Raw genomic sequence first — 20,000 nt, 5'->3', positions numbered from 1 at the left:
ATCTGCAGGAGGAGCAGGAATGAGAGAGGAAGGCGCCTCGTATCAAATCAAATCCTTGTTTTTGTTGACGGCTGCAGACTGAAGATCATTCTGCCTCAAAACCAATATAACCTCTTCTTCAACCTTCTTCTGCTCCGGCGGCGGCGCGAGCCTGATCATTTGTCACGTTTCCAGGTTTTTTTGGGTGCACGCGTTGGTGCAAAGGTCTCCTGTCATGTGTTCACAGTGGGGACACGCTCACGCGGGACTGAAGCGCTTCGGCACTTCGATGTTAAAACATTGTGATTCCTTTTGTCCGCTCAGCCGCGGCGTCACCTGCAGGATGTCTAACCTATATCCTCTCTGTGTCTCAGCCGCTTCCATCCAGGTCCAGATCCTTCCCCACTATGGAGAGATCAGCGTGGGAGCCTCCAAGTTCTTCGTCTGTGAAGGTGAGACGGCGCCACGCCGCTGCCCTCACACTGTGATTGGCAGAGGTCATGTGACGTGTTCATCAGACCGTCGGCCGTGTCAACGTCCCAGTTACAGCCGCTTCACTTTTCCACTTAAAAAGGGGCCCTCCTCTCTTCGTTTGCTAACCAAATGAGCGTGTCAAAGATTATGGAAATATTTGATCGTAACAATGAAGCTTAAACGACTTTTTCAATTCGGCAGAAGCATCAAACATAATTAGCAGCGAAAACATAGAGACTTCAAAAGAGCAAAGAGAGCAAATGGCTTAAACATCTCTGTGAATTCAGATGAAAATGTGCTGTCTAAACTCCAGTGTAAATGACTTTTAGAGGGACATAAATATATTGTTCGAATATCTGTAATTCCAGGAGCTCATGCTTCTGTTTAAGAGATGATACCATAGTTCTAAATAGCACGTTGAGCTCTGCATCAATAACGTCTGCAGTAGTATCGGATTGGTGCTCTTGGTGTGATGGATTCATTTTTAACACATTTCGATCTATAATGGCCCAATAAAAATGGATGTTTTCTGAATAAAAATATGCTCAAAAATGTCTTAAATACATGAATGAATCCTATCTATTTCAGTATTTCTGCAAAACAGTTCTGAAGGGATCCCTGGGGCGCAACAGCCTGTTAGCCTGTTAACCTGAGAGGGAATCCTCCCCTGTTGTGATTTAAATTCACACCTTTTACGGAATTCCAGTTGCCCAAGGATCTCAGGTTCAGCCTCACCCCCTCCTGTTTCATCCACCCTAAAAAGAATATCAGAAGATGCTCACGTTGTCCAGATGTGGTGTGAATGCAACATCAGTCAGGACAGGATGTTCAGGGAAGCTTTGCTCCCCCCTGCTGGGTTTCTTCCTCAGTCCGACCGAGACCAGCCAAATTATTTATCCCTCTGCATATTTTATGCCAGATAAGTAGTTTGGTGGCTGTGAGGAGAAATGACTTCTGATGTGAAGTGTGTTTCTGAGCCATTGTCGAGCGAAGGATTCTTGAGTCATGGAGTGAATATATCAGCTCTGTTTCCTTTCGCTCTGTCAGTTGGATCTAATTCCAGCCTCTTCTCAAAGTGTTTCTCTAGCTGAGCATTTGTGAGTGACGCTACACAGTAAGTAACAGCATTACTCCTCTGTGGACAGTTCTTACGCTATACTGAGGCTTACTGTGGTTATATGTATCATGAGGCTACGGACTTCCCAGAAGAGTTCCTCCTGATTCTTCATTTTCCTTCCCACAGTGGTTGGAGAGGTCAAAGACATCGACTGGTTCGACCCCAGTGGAGAGAAGATCCTCCCCAACAGGCAGGACATCTCTGTGAGCCGCACGGAAGAAGCATCCACCCTCGTTATCTACAAGGCCAACATGGACAACGCTGGCATCTACACGTGCGTGGCCAAGGACGGCGAGAAGGAGGCCCGGGCCACCGTCCGAGTCACCATCTACCGTAAGTGTCTTCAGCGCTGATGCCAAAGCTGCCTCCATATTTCACTCTGTGGTGGTGTAGTTATTTATTATTCCTTCATTTTGGTTCTACTTAGCCAACAATAACACACACACTCCAACACACACACCCAGGATATTCACCAGTGTATAATAAGCATCCATGTGGTATCTCCCACAGAGAAAATCACCTTCCAGAACGCTCCAAGCCCGCAGGAGTTCAATGAAGGCGACGACGCCGACATCATCTGTGACATCGTCAGTTCGCCGCCTCCCACCATCGTTTGGAAATACAAAGGCTTCACGATCCAGTTCTCCAAAGATGGTGAGCTGCCTCAAACAACGTTCCTCTTCTGTTCCCATCCAATCCCACCACCAGCATCACCATCCACCGGGTACAGGTAGACTCTTGGTCCTCTTGGTGTCAGGGATTTAGTCTGTTAAGTATTGAAGATCTTGATTCTTCTTCATCAGAGATGAACACCGTTCGGTGTTGCAGCCCAGCCCCTCCCCCGCTGACTGCAGAGCCTGTTCCTTCTGTAGTTCTGTATCAAACCTGACGTTCCTCTTGGAGTCTTCCTGACGAAGGAACGTGTTTCTGAACAGCCTCCAACGTTTTCCCAGCAGTGAGCAGCAGAAGTGCTTCGGGTTTCCTCAACATGTGTTTCTTATTGTGGCGTCAAAGTTCCCAGGAATTCTGCGTCAGCTTCAGAGCGGTTGGATGAAGCTTGTGTGGGAGGGTGAGATATGCAGGAACTCTGCGTGGTCTCCTGGGTCAGTCGGAGAGTGTGGCTCAAGAATGAGCGTGTAGCCAAACATCCGATCACAATGAGAGCTGGTTCCAGCCGCCTCTCAGACCCAGCTTACAGAGGGTGTTTGTGGGATCGGTAGCCCCGCTGCAGATGAACCGTGTGCGCCCGTCGAGGATTTGTGAAGGGTTCTGCTGCTGCACATCCATCCCTGTAATGGATAGAGGTGGTGGAGCACCGCAGGGCTACCAGACGCTGGATGTGACGGCTGCATTTATCCCCGAGTTCATGAAGCAGTGCAGCTGCCAGCATCTGTGGCAGGCTGCTCCTGTTCCAGGCTGCTCCTGTTCCAGGCTGCTCCTGTTTATGGCTGCTCCTATTCCAGGCTGCTCCTGTTCCAGGCTGCTCCTGTTCCAGGCTGCTCCTGTTACAGGCTGCTCCTGTTTATGGCTGCTCCTATTCCAGGCTGCTCCTGTTCCAGGCTGCTCCTGTTTATGGCTGCTCCTATTCCAGGCTGCTCCTGTTCCAGGCTGCTCCTGTTACAGGCTGCTCCTGTTTATGGCTGCTCCTATTCCAGGCTGCTCCTGTTTCAGGCTGCTCCTGTTCCAGGCTGCTCCTGTGGCAGGCTGCTCCTGTTCCAGGCTGCTCCTATTCCAGGCTGCTCCTGTTCCAGGCTGCTCCTGTGGCAGGCTGCTCCTGTTCCAGGCTGCTCCTGTTCCAGGCTGCTCCTGTTCCAGGCTGCTCCTGTTTATGGCTGCTCCTATTCCAGGCTGCTCCTGTTCCAGGCTGCTCCTGTTCCAGGCTGCTCCTGTGGCAGGCTGCTCCTGTTCCAGGCTGCTCCTGTTCCAGGCTGCTCCTGTTCCAGGCTGCTCCTGTTTCGGGCTGCTCCTGTTTCAGGCTGCTCCTGTTCCAGGCTGCTCCTGTTTCAGGCTGCTCCTGTTCCAGGCTGCTCCTGTTCCAGGCTGCTCCTGTTTCAGGCTGCTCCTGTTCCAGGCTGCTCCTGTTCCAGGCTGCTCCTGTTTCAGGCTGCTCCTGTTCCAGGCTGCTCCTGTTCCAGGCTGCTCCTGTTTCAGGCTGCTCCTGTTCCAGACTGCTCCTGGTCCAGGCTGCTCCTGTTCCACGCTGCTCCTGTTCCAGGCTGCTCCTGTTTCAGGCTGCTCCTGTTCCAGGCTGCTCCTGTTTCAGGCTGCTCCTGTTCCAGACTGCTCCTGGTCCAGGCTGCTCCTGTTCCAGGCTGCTCCTGTTCCAGGCTGCTCCTGTTTCAGGCTGCTCCTGTTCCAGGCTGCTCCTGTTTCAGGCTGCTCCTGTTCCAGACTGCTCCTGGTCCAGGCTGCTCCTGTTCCAGGCTGCTCCTGTTCCAGGCTGCTCCTGTTTCAGGCTGCTCCTGTTCCAGGCTGCTCCTGTTCCAGGCTGCTCCTGTTTCAGGCTGCTCCTGTTCCAGGCTGCTCCTGTTCCACGCTGCTCCTGTTCCAGGCTGCTCCTGTTTCAGGCTGCTGCTGCTGCGTATGAATGTTCATGTGTTAATCAAATACTGGCAGCATTCTAAGAAGATCAACTGGTCAAAAAAATGTATGTAAACACGACTAAAACATCAGCTCCCTGCACCAGATCCATTCATCAAAAAAGAACAGTTGCTCAGATGAATGTGTTTGCGCAGCAGATTTACCAAGAACATGAATGTTTGTGGCGGGGGCCACAGCGGGGGCCAGTAAACACGCGAAGGTCTGATGGGCTTCAAAACTTTCCTCTTTCCTGCTTCAGTGCGCTTCCGAATGTTAGACAACGGCCACCTTCAGATCCGCGGCATCAAGAAGACGGACGAGGGGGTGTACAACTGCGAGGCTCGCGTCGCCGCCAGAGGAGAGATAGACTACAAGAAGATCACGGTCGTCGTCAACGGTGAGTCCACGTTGCTGCCGATGACGGCGTAAATATCGATCTAATGTGACCGTCCAGAAGAAACGCTCTTCCCGGTCCTTCTGTCCTTACCTCAGACACTCAGATGTCCCCTTCTCTGTCTTCCAGTCTTTCCCACCATTCGTGCCAGGCAGTCGGAGGTCAACGCCACAGCCGACATCGGCAGCTCCACCATGTTGGCGTGTGACGCAGATGGCTTCCCCGACCCCATCATCACCTGGGCGCAGTAGGTCACTCTCAGCTCTCATTGGTTTCTTTTCAGGGGTAGAATTCCCAGCTGGATCTGATGGGTAACCAGATTCCCTCGAACTTGAAATAAGGTCTTCTGATGTTATGAAATCATCCACCCACCAGATGGAAGACCTGCCCACTCTCAGTCTCTACCTGCATGAGGGGCCACGGGAGCATTTAGACAGGGAGCATATCAACATCTTTACCTTCTGGCTCTTCTCCGAGCTCTTGTATCCATCTGCTGTGGGAACACCTCAGGATCACCGAGGAAGAGGCGGAAGAAAAAATCTCCCGCGTTGCTGTAGATCATCCCAACATTTAGGTCTTTATTTCAAGTTGAGCAGGAGAGAGAAAGCGTTTTAAAGAGTTTTTAAATAAAACTTCCAACTCCAGCTATTCTGGCCCAACTCTTTGTCTCATGTGTTTCAAAAGGCTGCGCGGCATCAATTTCAGGCATTTAATGTCGTGAAGCGGTTGCCAATTGAGCATGGATAAGAATTTGCTCGGGTCATGCCTGCAAATAGTTCCTGGGAGAGATCCTTAAGTGTGAACGTTAGCGTGAGTCAGAAGTGTGGCCGCTGGATGGATGTTGTTCATCAGACTTTAACTGGGCGAGAAACGGGTCCCAAAATGTCAGTTAAATGATCAAATAACCCACAAAAATCTAAAGTGTCTGACAATGTTTTGATTGGTTTTCATTCAGATTCAGATTCAGATTCAGGTCCTTTATTGTCCCACACGGGGAAATTTACAGTGCAACGACAGCAGAGCACGCAGAGAAAAATAAGATAAAATCGAATAGAATAGAATTTGGAATATACAAAGAGGATGTATATTTACAATAATCCAGGTAAATGGATGCTCTGTATACCTGTACATAGTACAGAGGGTGAATACAATATACATATCAGAATATATAATATTCAGATTGTGCTAGCGGCTGTTATGTTTATTGTGCAGTCTGACAGCAGCCGGCAGGAAAGATCTGCGATACTTCTCCTTCACACAGCGAGGGTGGAGCAGCCGCTCACTGAAGGAGCTGCCCAGTGCTGTCAGGGTGTCCTGTAGGGGGGGGGGGGGGGCGTTCCAGGATGACAGTAATAAAGCTGACATGAATCTTAGCTGTGACAGAGACTGTTGGAGTTGGAACCAGAGAAAGTTCCAATAATCAATCACATTTTTCCTGAGAGCAGCCCTTCGTTCCGTCCACGAGGACAAACGGAGGTTTTCTACCGCTGATGTCAACATCAGCTGCGCGGTCTGACTCCGACTTTACATACGGATTTACCACTGACTGATAAAACCTCGAGGAGCCTGAATCAGTCAGGATGAATTATTGATGTCTGGCCTGCCTTTGACAAGCTGGAACATTAATTTCTCTTTATGCAAATGTTCTTTTCCCGCCGCCGCTCCGCAGCGCCGCTGTTGTCCACAGTGAGTGTGTTTTTGAACGCTGCCCCCGGCTGCGGCTGTGGGATCGGTGTCGGGGCGGGGAGGGAGGGGGAGGCCTCTGCTTCTGAGGAGCGATGGGAGCAGAGGAACATGGCACAGAGCTGTTGGGGACTCCGTCAGGTTGGTTGTCTGACATGTCGTCTTCCTCCTCCGCTGCAGCAACAACATCGCGCTTGAGTCTGGAGAGAAGTACATCCTGAACGAGGACGGCTCAGAACTGACGATAAAGGACGTGAAGAAAGTGGATGAAGGCGATTACGCCTGCGTCGCCAAGAACAAAGCAGGCATGAAGACCGAAGAAGTCAGCCTCAATGTGTTTGGTAGGAGATGATTTTCTTTCTGTGGATTAGGCGTTCAAACACGCTGCTCTGGAGGAAGGAAGTAAACATTACAGACCTGTTCTTCTCAATGGCTCTTTTAGTTCCCCCAAAAATCACCTACCTGATCAACCAGACAGCCTCAGAGTTTGATGAGCTAGTCACGCTGACCTGCGAGGCCTCGGGTGACCCCACACCTACCATCTCCTGGAGCTTTGAGAACAGGATCTTCACTGAAGGAGAGCAGGTACCGTTTCACCTCTTTCATTGTTTTTCAGTGTGAAATAATGATCACTGACACGCCCTCAGCCCTGGCGTCACCTCCAACAGGCTATTATTCTAACCCGACCCACCACTGACCCTCAACCAGGAAGTGACATCACCGCGTAAAAGCAAGGCGAAGCCTACAAAAAGTGTTTGCCCTAACCACCTCATCCCAAAACATAAAGGCTCCTGGGGAGCTTCTGTCTTAACACAGCATAAAACGGATTATTCGCGAGCCTGAACTCGCGTGGTAGCTCCTCAGCAACACACGGACGTTAAAAAGGGAGGTGCGTCGGGCATCTGGACGGGCTGTTCTAGCTCTTTCATCTTAGCATTTGTGTGCAGGACTGCAGAGCGAGTAATTTCACCTGAGCACTATCTTCTGGAAACCAAACCTTGTGTTTACGCAGCGCCGTTAAAAGGACACGTAAGACTGTATCTTACATCAGATTAAGTGTCAGCTTTCTAAAGTGCCCATATTTGAGGAACAGCTCATTGGAAATTCACAGAAAATTAAGTGCAAATGATATGAATAGATCTGATAATAATTGCAGCTCGGTTGTGCTCGCTGTGCAAACGGCTCCACTTTAGGAAATGAGTGTTCTCAGGAAGAACGGGATAAGAGCAGAGAGGCGTTTGAACTTAAACTGCAGAGGTTCTCCATCTGTGCCGTGCCAGCTCCATATATCCTGCTTTTATCTTCCTGCCGCTCTGCAGATAAACCAAGATTCCAGCTGGGAGAGACGCTGTAAAAGCCTGAGTGGGAGCTCTCTGTTCTCCTGCTCTCCACCTTCCAGCGTCTGCGGCGTGTTGGCCGTCACCACGCTGACGGTTCTCATCCCAGCTCTATTGTCGAGGCCTTATGAGCTCGTTAAAACGTTCTAATGTTGAAAAATCCATCTTAATGGTTTCTCCCGATGAGACGCCTGACGAGAGCCGTACCCGGATTAGATGCCTCACACGGCGATTTTCTGCTTTGAATGAAGTCAACGGCAGTAAAATCATTTCCCTGCCGCCTCCAGCAGGATTTACGGGTCCGTGGGCTGCTTTCGGGTTGGTTCTGGGCCTCCAATTGCTTAAAAGTGTTGAGAAAACCATTTCTGGAGGTTTGCAGGCGGGTAAAAGGTAACATGATGTCACCTTGGCCGAGGAAACAGTGACTCCTTCTCCCCTTCGGCTTCTGCTGGTCGTCACGTCGTTTGTTTCTCTTTTGGATGTAAATATTGAATAAATGTGGCGTGATGAGGGTCCGATTCTTCAGATCTGTATGGAGTTACAGTTGGAGGTGGAGACGGAGCAGACAGGTTTTCCACTCTGGTCAGCTGATCCGACAGGAAGCTCGAATAAACAGAGCAAGTCTGCGGTTACCCAGCATCCTCTGGTGTCTTCTGCCTGCCACGGCGTCGTCGGCACCTCTGTCGGACGCCGTTAAGATTCCACGTGATAAATGCATGGAACAAAAGGTGCACTATTCTGGTAAACACACACAGGAACTGCGGATAGAGCAGCTGTCCTGCGACATCCCAGCGGGCGCCAGCGGAGGCCGTTACATAATATTTGGGCCATGCTGGCCTACTTTCATCACAGCACACGCTATGCAACACCGGAGTACTGAATTTTATGTCAATACTCATAAAATAATTATGATATTTTCAAAAGTGATAAAGAAAATCCCCATCAAACCTCCAGTAAAACCTTGATGAGCACATTACTTTCTATGGGCTAACAGAGCTAACAGAGCTAACATTGCCCCCGGGAAAGAAGCAGCTACAGATTTTAAAAACTCTCTGGGCTTTTAACGTCTACCTGCCGCTTCCAGGTTCAGTTCTTCTTTTTTTATTTTTAGGAAAAAATAAAAACCTTCCCCAGAATCAAAGAGTCAAAAAGTTAAAGTCCCCTTTCGGTGGCTTTTATTTGGAGAGAAGCGGCACCTTTTTTTTTTCGTGATGGCAGATTATGCAGATTTTAACCCGATTCTGTAGAAGAAGAGATTGGACACGGTTGTTTGTCATCAAAGACGAGCCTCCATCAAAAATATCGTTTCAATTAACAGCCGTCACAGCGTCTTAAATATTTACTCTGGTTTGGTTTTTATGTTTCAGTCACATTTAGCCTGGATGCCTGAGGGAGGGATGATTCCACATGCAATATGTTTGCAGCATAAAGCTCCCTGAAAGCTTCATTAGGATTAATTGTTTTACATCAGAACAAATGTGAAAATGTGCCAAAGGGTTTAAGCGTCAGCCTGACTTCATCACTGGAGTCGATTAGTCCATTAGCGCCAGCGTTTCTGAGGAGCGGCCCTCGTGGCTCCGCTCACAGTTGTCCGCCCAGATCTTCCTCCATTCCCACGTTCTGCTCGCCACTCTCTCCCCTCCATCACTGTCACATCCGTTTGCCTCATATGTGGCTGGGAAATCCTGCTGCTTATTCCCCAGTAGCGTCTCTGCTTTTCACAGCTTCCTGCTTCTGTATCCGTCGCTCCTCCACCTTCAGCTGCTGATTGAGGCTCACTGGCCGGTTGGCACGTGTCCTCGTGCACTTCAGAGGTTCCACCCGGTTCATTAAACTGAGATTAGAAAATAAAGTGAACTTTAGGAGCAGACCATCTCTTTGGGTGCTGTGATGATCAGAAATAGACCGGCACCATGAGAGCGCCTCTGATGAGGGATCATCCTTGGATGCTGCTAATGACTCCTTATAATTAGCTTCAGTGCCGTGTTTTCCCTCCAAAAATCTCCCATCACACAACATTAATTAATAGCTGAAGAGCCCCCACGCTGCTTTTGGGAAACGTGCTCCAGTCTGGCACTTTTGAAACCGCTGCGTGCCAGAATTCCTGACCTCGCTGTAAACACTCCTCCGGCATTTACCGGCGCTTATCGCCTCCTCTGAAAGGCTGTTTTGGCCCCAAGTCAACTGTAAGAATCATTCATTCTTTTCCAACACGCCAGCAAATATCTGCGTCCTGACCCCTTTGGCTGGAAGTCTGTCCCGTTTGTCCACTCCTGAGGTATCGACCACCCCTCCCCCACCGTCCAACCGCATCCGTCTGTCTGTCATCACGTCAAATAATGAATTAAATCAAAACTCATGTACTTGTGGAGGGTCTCGACGTGTTTCATGGTGATAATGGTCACGATTGGCGGGGACTGGTTGTACTGTGAAGGTGCCAGAGTACATTACGTACGGGGTCTTTACTGGAGCCAAGAACTAATGCGTGGGGATATTTTCGTGTTTAGCTTCTACACCTTGTTCCCATTACATTCTTTATCTACCGGGTAAATCAAGTGTGATCATTATCGCAGCCATGTTGGTACATTCTACAGGCTCAAACGCTTGTGCAAACATTTGTTTTACACCTCATCTTTTCTTTATTTTCATAATCCTCCAAACTGGGTATTTTCAGGGTCAGAAGTATTAGAATGAGTTCAGATGATTGGAGGATAATCGGCTGGACAGAATGAATAGAATCGAGTAGAAGATGTGGAGTTAAAACCACCTCAAATGTGTAAAAAGCAAGAGATTGTTCAATTGTACGAATTTTTTAGTGGTTTGGAAAATATCACATGTAGAACTGCAGCCAGACGCTCTGGCACTCTGCTGATTCCTGCACCAAAGCTCACGCCGCTGTCCTTGTTTCTGCTTTTGCTTTGTGCTTCTTCTGTTTTCACAGGCTTCTTGGACGCGTCCCGACACATATGAGGTATGGCTGCTGCTCGCGGTAGCCGGGCTGTAGTGTGATTTGCCAAACTGACACAGTAGAGCAGCTCTTTTTTTACTTAAATTGATTGTAGAGCAGGAGTGTGCGTTCAGTGCTCGCCACATTTAGCGCATAGACCATTAGACACATAGTACATTTAATCCATTTAGTTCCAGCGTTCCATTTCCACTTGCCCCATTTTCTTATCCCTGGTTATTTCTGTCCTCAGATGATGAAGAGGCAGGCTCACTAGATGTTCCCTCCTAACTTGACCATGTAGCGTGCTGTTATTTCCTGCTGTATGGTCTGCTTACTGTTAATCACTCAGGGCAGAAAGAGACTCCCGCTCTGGTCTGTTGGTGGGTCAGCACTTCTGTAAGCTCACGCACTAAAACCCGGGACTTTCAGACACTTACTAAACCCTAACAGAGTGTTGCAGCGGGGGGGGGGGGGGCTCATGGGGCTTCACCCTGACAAACTCCCGACAAAAAACAGTCGCTAGTGCGCTGTGCTCAGCTGGTTATTGGCCAATGAAACCCTCAGGTTTTGATCCAAGAGGCGGCGTTTGGAGCTCCTTTATTCAGTTTTCCTGTCAGAACTCTTATTTATTAGCAAAACCGTTGTGAGACTGTCGGCAGGTTTGATGCCTCTGGAGATTCTCCAAAAAAAACAAACCACTCTGATGTGAAAAGATATTAAAACACTAATCTAACTGAAAGTAAATCGAATTAATAACTTTAATTCACTGACCCCGGTGATTAGGTTCTGTTCAGGAGGTGCCGTAGGTGCCGACCGGTCACTTCATTATTCCACTGAGATGTTTTTATCTCCAGGTTCCCTTCCACCTTTCCTCTGCTCTCTACGCGCTCATTATGGAGACGCCGGGGCTTTCGCAGGCGTAGGCGAAGGTCCCTGACTGCGTGGTTAGTGTCAGCAGCAGGCTGATGTCCAGAGGAGGAGCAGCTGCGCCTTCAGCCGCTGGATTCTCCAGGATTAGTTCTTTGTGGGATTGGATCAGTCCTACCTGCGGCAGAGCTTTAACACATCATTGTGCAATGACGGCAAAGACGCAGAAGGTCGTCTAAAGGTTTCAAGGTCCCGATTGAACTGCGGTTGGAGCAACAGTGGGCCGCAATGGGTTATTGAAGATGCATAACCTGCAGTCAAAACCCATTCTCTGCTCTTTTGTTACAAAGAAAAGGGTGTATTCTTGCATTTTATAACACAAACCATCTGCTGCAACACTTCCCATGTTCCCTTTCCCATGAAAACACATCTGCTAACCATTCAGTAGTGTTAAAATGTTAATTATAGAGTCTGTAAAACCCAGGATCAAAATAGTCACTCAAAATTATTTCTTTCCCCGTATTTGATGAGAACCCCACAGAGAACCTGGATGGACAGACAGAAGGGGAGTGAAGGCAGGGAAATACAGGAAATACAGTGACTGCACATCTATGTTTGATGTCTGGAGGGGGGGGGGTACAGAAATTTTGTTCTGTTGTTAAATTTTAAAGCTTCTCTGTGTGGAAAATATCTCCAACACTGTTCAAACAGTTCTGCTGAGGAATCATGACCTGAAACAGCTACTCAGAATGAAAAGAACCCGAATATACGTATACACGAGTGAAAGCTGATTTATGACGTGGTGGTGATGCTGGAAAATGTTCTGAAAACCAAAATATTGAATATCCACGATCATCCATAAACTGATCCTGGGTCTGCAGACGGCTGCTGACCCCCTGATGCAGATATTATGAACGTGTTCCTGATCTCTGCAGCTTCAACACCTTTGTGTGTGCGCGCGCGTGTGTGGGTGTCTGTGTGGGTGTGTGTGTGTCTTGCAGCTTCACCAGCAGATGTGCTAACATTCCTTTGAAAATCCCCTGATGATTAATTCAGTAGCAAATCTTATTTAAGGGATTTAAATTGAATTAATGAAGAACCGTTACACCCAGAATCAAACGCTTCAGAATTGGAGTCACATCTGCATCACATCAGTTCTCAACCCCACTATAATAAACACGACTGAATCATTTATTAAACATTAATGCAGGAAGAGTGAAATATGAAGAGAAAGCAGCCAGAAGGAAGATGTAAATCCTCTCTAGGCCTTGGCGTTGAGGCAGCAACTGGCCAGAAAAGCTGTTGCTGTGTTTAGGAGCTGCAATTTGCATTATTGATGCTTTTCCTGCAGTACATTTTAACAGCTCTCTTCTGCTCCTTGAGTTCAGTATAAATAAACACACAGTTTAACATGGAGTGCCTCAACTTTTAGTTTGGTACCGTAGGAGGAGGAGGTTCGGCTCAGTGTCTGGGTCATGTGACGCCACACTGGATGTGAACGGGTCAGAAATAGAAGCTGTCAAGATCACCCCTGATTCCGGATCAGTGTGATACGGTCATGTTGTTGTTCTGCTTTATGTTTCTGTCTGTCCGTCCACTCGTCCACTGTGTAGGAGGTTCTGATTCTACAGCCGAGCTCCTCTGCGTGTCCTTAATTCTGCTGTTTTTAATCTCAGGTGCACCCCGTGACCGACTGGATCATTTCACATCAGACCCTGGAGGTCACCTGTCACTCACTCGCCGTCCCGCCCCCATGTTTTTCCTTCTTTCTCTTCGCGTTTGTGACGTACAGTCGGAAACAGAGTCCGATAAATCTCAACCGAAGGTGGATGCTGCTCTGAGAAATTGACCCGTCTCCTTCTTGTCTTTGCTGCAGAGCCTCGACAGGAATATTGTGGTTCGCAGCCATGCACGGGTGTCGTCTCTCTCCTTGAAAAATGTCCAGTTCACGTACGCCGGCCAGTACCTCTGCACCGCCAGCAACTCCATCGGCCAGGACAACCAGCCACTGTACCTGGAGGTCCGCTGTAAGTCCAAAGGCTCCCTTTTATTTTGAATCGTACCTCCATAAACTGCTTTTAGGATCTGGTGTGTTGCACCTACCTGCTGCAGCGCTCAGCTGGAGGCCAAACTGTGACGAATTAAAACGGCCATAATGGAAGGCGTAAACATTCACTTTGTTTTTCATCCCTCAAAAAAGTTAAATTGCCAATTGTCTTTTTTTCCTTTACTTGGCGAACGGGAATGATCGCATTCCAGTTCAGGCTGCTGCTGATCAGCTGGAGATTGTAAAATGACTCCCTGTGACAGTGATGCATCTGTTAACGTCAAAGGAAATGATAGTTTCTGTTCCCAAACCTCAGGTAATAATCTCCGCTGTGCGCCGCCAGCAGCAGCGTTGAAGAACGCAGCTTTCCAGGAGCGGAGAGCTGGAGACTCTTCATGAGCGAACGCATCTCTCGGCGGACGTCTCCGTCTTTGAACGGTTAAAGCTGCCACAAAAGATCCTCCCGAAAGCTGATAAAAAAGAAAAAAAGCTGGCGAAATATGAATTTCAGAGTGCTGCAGGAGCTGCTTTTTATCAGCTTTTTTTCATTCATTTAAACATCTAACGCTGCGTCGTTGAAGTGTGATAAGTGTAAGTGTTCCGCTTTCTGTCAGAACTCTCCTGCAGACCCCCCCCCACCCCCGGTTCATGTAAACAAATCAACCTGATCTCTGAAATCAGAAACGACATGGAGGGTCACCTCACTCTGCTCGCCGACCCGCCCAGATGATGGGGAAGAAAAGGTTGTTCCATGACAACAGATCACTGGTCCTGCTGATTTGTTGTCATGGAATCAAAGGCTCTGCTCTCGGTTCACATCAGGGTCAAACATGAGGCTGGAGGCCTTTTTATTTTAGGGATCATTGAGTAGAGCTGCAATTTCTACCTGGTGGTTTAATCAGCACTTTCCAATTAAAGCTCAGTTTCGTTCTGCAGCCTGGAGGCGCTGCTTCACCTGTGCAGAAAAGACTTCTATAGTTATCTGTCCCAGAGAAAGAGTGTGTGTGTGTGCGTGTCCCTATGCATCTGTCCGCCTCTGCTTTTTATTTTACAGCGTTTCACACGTCTCTGGGCATCAGCCTTTGGACAGTCTGTTTGTAGCCTGCAGCCATTAATAATGATTCCTGAGGTTTGAGGTTAGGTTAGGTAAGGCTGCGCCTCCTCGCTGTGAATGTCTGTGAATGTTAAAGGAGCGGCAGCTCCGTGTGTCTCACAAAGCTCAGCTGCCCTTTTTGTTCTGCTGCATTCGCACAAACACGGCCGACACCCTCTGAACTGCAGCGGCTGCTGACCACAGGTGGAGCCAGGAGCCAACACGCCTAAAGGTGCTTTCATTTGCTGATGGTGCGTCACTCTCAGGTCTTGGCGATGCCTTCAGGGCACCGAGCATCTATGTAGCGTCTCGGAGCAGCACTGAAGAGCAACCCTTGAGTTGAGGTGTTTAGGCTTCTTCCCTTTTAGGGGAAGACGTCGGCCATATTTAATGAAGCCGATGATGCTGCTTCCCTCCACTTTTGCTTCTGTCACAGCTTCACAGCTGGTAAATGGTCATGAAGCCTAGAAAGTGATCGGCAGCCGCTCATGCCGGTTTATTCACATCAACACAGCCCCAAAGCGTTACTTCACTGCTCTTTGAAACTCTGCATATCACCCTCATTAACTAGACAGGACGCCACGCATATTTAGGTAATTTGAGACAAGAGCCAAGTCATTGTTGATTACCTTGGAAAAGAATAAACAGAATGAAGGCTTAATTGGATTAATATGAACTGCTCTCAGTGCACCAGCAATTTGCCCGAGATATAATCACAACACGGTGTTGATGGAGTCATTCGAAGGCTGGCGGTTAGCTTAAGTAATCAGTGAGTAATCAGGTAGCCGATTTACTGTTACCGAGCAATTACCGATAAGAGAAGGTGCTTTGTCTCGAGCAGAGCTCTCACACTCTGTGCTCGCCGTCGCCACTCACCCGCTCGCACAATGAGGACGTTATCTGGGCAGAGGACTTCCTATCTGCCGTACAGCCTGATTCCATTAGCCCGGCTGAATGTCTGAGTCGGTGCTGAAGGACCCAGAGTCAAGCTTTATTATCGCATCTGTCTGAGCACCTTTTTTTGGACAGCAGAAGTCGCTGCTTTAAACAACACGGTTACGGGAGCGAGGACATGGCCCTTACAATTCCCCAAAGTTAACCCGTCACCTTCTCTGAGGACACTTAATGGTGGCTGAAGGTTGTTTTTTCACCATTTCATTCAGTTATGTTGTTATAATTGCTGCCTGCTGTTTTTAGTAGAGAGAAATCAGACAGTCGGCTCACAGACGAGTCAAGGAAGCCCCGAAAGAGGAATTGACAGAAAGAGCGAGCGTCTTATCGGAGCTGCAGCCGGCGGATGGCCTTATTGACCGAGCCTCGCCCGTGGGGTCGGCAGCAGCGGCGCGCGGCGGACTTTTCAAGAGTCCGGGGTCAGGAGGAAAGCCCCGGCTGAGTCAGGGGTCAGCCACTTTTACAGCACACTTCAGCTGTCAGTGACGTGAGCAGGATACGATGAGCAGAGTCAACTGGGGAAAGAGAAAAGACGGGTTTGGGCATCATGACGTGGCAAAATGAATAACTTCAAGATCCAATAGATTCAAATTTCTTACCGGTGGACCTTCAGGCAGCTCTCGGTGTTGGTGAAGTCACGGTGCTCTTCAGAGTGTTTTTGGGAGTTCTGTTTCAAACAGAACATTAGCTTGAGGACTCTGGTCTCCTGTACCATTATGCTCAGATACTCAGTGCTGCAGCCTTTTCTCCCGTGAAGGAATCTTGTCGACTTTTTTACGTTGTTCCTCCCTTCAGACGCTCCGAAGATCCTGGGTGTGGTGACGACGTTCACGTGGGAGGGAAACCCGGCAAACATCAGCTGTGAGGTGGAGGCTCACCCCGGAGCCTCGGTGCTGTGGTTCAGAGACGGGCTGCAGCTGCCCTCCGCCAACACCACCAACGTGAAGATCTACAGCAGCCCGTCCATCAGCTACTTGGAGGTCAGCTGCACCATTTCAGCTGCAGATTCTTCAGCTTTTCCCCTGTTTCTCTACACTCCTGCAGCACTGATAACTAATTTCCTTGAGTCTGAGCGTGATCTGAGTGCCGGTTGGAGCTCCTGCAGTCTGTGAACTAGTGACAATAATAACAGCGAGCTGCAGACTTGCTCCATCCTGGGGTAATGGACTAATAATGGACCCCAGACGTGAAAACCTCTAAATGACCCATGCTTTTGGCAATCCACTGAATGTCGTCCACCTCATGAAATTATACGCTGTCAGGTTTACCTGGAATTAAGCCGTTCTCTCATTCAAGTTGTTTCATGGGTCTTTTCTTTCTCTTAGGTCACGCCAGACTCCCAGAATGACTTCGGCAGCTACAACTGCACAGCAGCAAATGTGATGGGCACCGAGTCCAAGGAGTTCCTCCTCATCCAAGCAGGTTTGTGGACTCACCATGGACTACCTGGACGCCTGCAGTTGGGTTCCATCACTATTTTAGAGAGAGGAAGGTGACCTTGGGTGAACCAGTCGGTGAATTTGCTGCGTTCCCTTGAACAACCCGCTCCCTGGTCGGTGCAAGCGCTTTAGCCGACTGCATCTATTCAGTCGATACTATTAATTCATTGCCGCAAATGGAAGTCTTGGACTCAACTCAGGCAGCGAAGGTGGGAGTTTATTTTCCTTCCAGTCGGTATCAGGCTTGAAATCCGTCATCGCCGTATCTTCTCCTGTCGAGTCACCGACGCGAACAGGTCAAGAGACAGACTGGTTAGAAAGAAAATGATTTCAGAAGTGAGATGAATCTCTGTCCCTGCCTTAAACGAGGCCCTCGCTTAACGAGCGGGCGCTGTTCCGCCTCTGAGAAATGACTTCCCCGTCCTTCCTGGCGCCTGCTTTGTGAGGCATGATGGGAAGTTAATCTGATTGGTTCATTGTGTGTTATGGTTCAGACACATCCGTGGCTAATTAGCTGATTAAGCCCGACCCTTGTAAAACAGGTATCTGGCAATGGATCCATTTCTACGCTGTCAGACCAGTAAATCCAGCACAGCTCTCACAGCCTTTGTGTCTCATGCTGTCAGTCGTGATGGAGCCATCAGTCTCTCCTGGAAAAAAGTCATGTGACTCCCCCCACCGCTTCTGTCGGCTGCAGCAAACCCTCCCGTGTCTCTCACTGATGTCAGAGGTTACATTCTGTGGATGAGACGCGTGGGGCCGCGACAAAATGTCAATATCTGACAGCGAGCACGAATCCACGCCGGCGTCTGCAGAAGGTGTTGTGAATCTTCTCCTGGTGGTAGCCGAGATGTGTTGATGAGGAAGGAAACTTCGCAGACCCCGACTTGGTTATCAAAGATGTTTATTGGAGAGAACAGTCAGGCATCAATCGAACACTGCAGTTTGTCCGAGGGAGGTCTCGAGGTCCCGATGGTGAAGAACTCCGGGGAGTCAACCTCAATTCCCCCTTCTTATAGAGCCGAGTAAACACCTTCTTTTCTGATGACCTCACACTATACCGTATGGTCAACCCAATGGTCTGGTGTTCAGTTATGCCCAAAAAAGGTAATACTTGAAGATGCTTCATGATATACATCCTCCTAGTGAGGGGTATCAGGGGCCCCCAGGCTCCAGTGTTGTCTTTTAGCAGCTCCTATTACCTAAATGAAGAAGACACAGGACACACATGTGGAGCATGTCCTAATATGGCGCTTAGGTGGCTGTTAACACATTACGGCCTTACAGATGTAAAACCTGCATAGAACGGGTCAGATACTACAAAGGCTTACGGGGAACGGGTCCGTCTTCCCGCATCAGAGATGAGCTCAGACTGGCGGCGTCGCCGTTACTGCCGACTCATCTGGGCAACAGACCTCCGGTTAATCACTGACCCCAGAGCAGCTGAGACACCTCACTGGTGGGAAACAGCTGCCAACGAGCACATATGGAATTTGAACCATCCATCATCATCGGTCTATAAAGAGATAAGAAGCGCTTTACGGTTTATACTTACAGAAACTCTCTTTTCTGCCACAGAGGTGCCGTCAGCACCGGAAATTGAAAAGGTGCAGCCTTTCTCCAGCACGGCTGTGATCGAGTTTGAAGAGCCCGCCTCTGTGGGCGGAGTCCCCATCCTCAGGTACAGGCTGGAATGGCGCATCCCCGGTCAGGGCTGGACGAGCAAGGAGTACACAGCAGAGGAAGGTGAGTCCGACATCGCCGCCCCTTTGAATGTGTAATCACATGTGAGTTTTCGCATCTGCATTGTTTTTTAAGAGCTTGCAGATTCCGGTACCATGAATCCAGGTTCTTTGTGTCAGGGTGTCAACCTTCTTATCCTCCCGACTCGTGGAGGCATCAGTGTATCCATGTGCGAGATGAGATTTTCTGATTTAGAAAACACAAACCTCTCCTCTTATATTTGGGATTAGATTGAACCTGATCTCCTGCGCGGAGACGCCAGTAACGGTTAATCCAAACGCGACAGCGGCCGAAACGCTAAATGTCAGAGCTCAGACAGGCCTCAGATAAAACCCCGCGTCTTACCGAGGGTTTGAGGATCCTACAAATCTGGACGGTTTGGGACTGCGGCTGCCACACGAGACTCATCAGTCAGCATCTGACAGGCTGCTGTCAGCTCACGGCCGCCTGTCAGGCCAGAGCGAGCGCAGCCAGACACAGGAGCCCTTGTGCCAGGCATCGTCAAATACACTCCATCCAAGCGTGTCAGCTGGGCTGGTGTCCTCACAGAGACAGAAGGACACGCACGTATGTGTGTTTCAGGGTTTTCTGGAGGTTCACGCAGGTGTTTATGGGATTAACATCAACGGCCAACCACTGATGCAGGATCGTCAAATTGTTGCAGTGTTAATTCTGAGTTTTCTCTCAGGGTTGTGAAGCAGCGCTGCCATCATATGTTGGACAGCAGTACTGCCCCAAAGAGACACACACACACACACACACTCTCTCTGTCAGTTGGATCTATACTCATTGATGGGTGGATGACATCTGGTCTCATGGCAGGATGAAAAGTACCGATCCAAAACCCAGAGTTGCACTTTACTGTGTGAAACTAAAGCAATCGTTCGGACTTGAACGTGTTACATTTAGGTCACTTCAAACATGGCGGGGGGTCCAAACCACCTGAGCGACGGCGCTTCTTCTCTCTGACAGTCAGCGATGCCTCATGTCTCTTTAATAACACCTGATTTTTAACATTGTCAGCTTTTCTGGTGTCTTCTGTTTGACAGATTCCACCAAATTCGTCATCGTTGGCCTGAAGCCCGAGACCACCTACGAGGTCAAGATGTCCGCCATTAACGGTAAAGGTGAAGGCGAGAGCGGCGCGGCCACCACCTTCAAGACGGAGCCCGTCCGTAAGTACCTCCCTGCCTGCCTGCCTGCTGCGCGCACAGCGATCTGACCCTGGAACTATCTCCGAGGCCACTTCCTGCTCACGTCTGAGCCGTTTCAGCCTCCATCCTCCTCCTGCCGACCTGGCTGCTGCTGCTTCACCCTCTGGCCTGTACCTGTTCGCCCGCAAGCCTGAG

General features: G+C 49.2%; 1 protein-coding gene across 14 annotated transcripts in view; it reads left to right on the top strand.

The window, feature by feature from the left end:
* ncam1a (neural cell adhesion molecule 1a) overlaps positions 1–20,000 on the top strand; it is a 109,861-nt gene that overhangs the window by 73,490 nt on the left and 16,371 nt on the right. For 8 of the 14 annotated variants that reach the window (XM_029848396.1, XM_029848397.1, XM_029848400.1 and 5 more), the window contains exons 2-14: positions 354–431; positions 1,697–1,903; positions 2,081–2,224; positions 4,410–4,547; positions 4,674–4,791; positions 6,408–6,568; positions 6,670–6,812; positions 10,506–10,535; positions 13,255–13,405; positions 16,265–16,449; positions 16,795–16,891; positions 18,487–18,654; positions 19,701–19,826. In XM_029848396.1, the coding sequence (XP_029704256.1) occupies positions 354–431; positions 1,697–1,903; positions 2,081–2,224; positions 4,410–4,547; positions 4,674–4,791; positions 6,408–6,568; positions 6,670–6,812; positions 10,506–10,535; positions 13,255–13,405; positions 16,265–16,449; positions 16,795–16,891; positions 18,487–18,654; positions 19,701–19,826 (1,746 nt within the window). The remainder of the gene's footprint in view (positions 1–353; positions 432–1,696; positions 1,904–2,080; positions 2,225–4,409; positions 4,548–4,673; positions 4,792–6,407; positions 6,569–6,669; positions 6,813–10,505; positions 10,536–13,254; positions 13,406–16,264; positions 16,450–16,794; positions 16,892–18,486; positions 18,655–19,700; positions 19,827–20,000) is intronic. The other 6 variants (XM_029848398.1, XM_029848399.1, XM_029848402.1 and 3 more) reach the window with 1 other exon arrangement.

This window comes from Takifugu rubripes, chromosome 15 (assembly GCF_901000725.2).
Source record: "Takifugu rubripes chromosome 15, fTakRub1.2, whole genome shotgun sequence".
NCBI classification, from domain to species: domain Eukaryota; kingdom Metazoa; phylum Chordata; class Actinopteri; order Tetraodontiformes; family Tetraodontidae; genus Takifugu; species Takifugu rubripes.
Note: the sequence above shows the minus strand (reverse complement) of the source record. Positions and strands in the feature narration are given on the sequence as shown.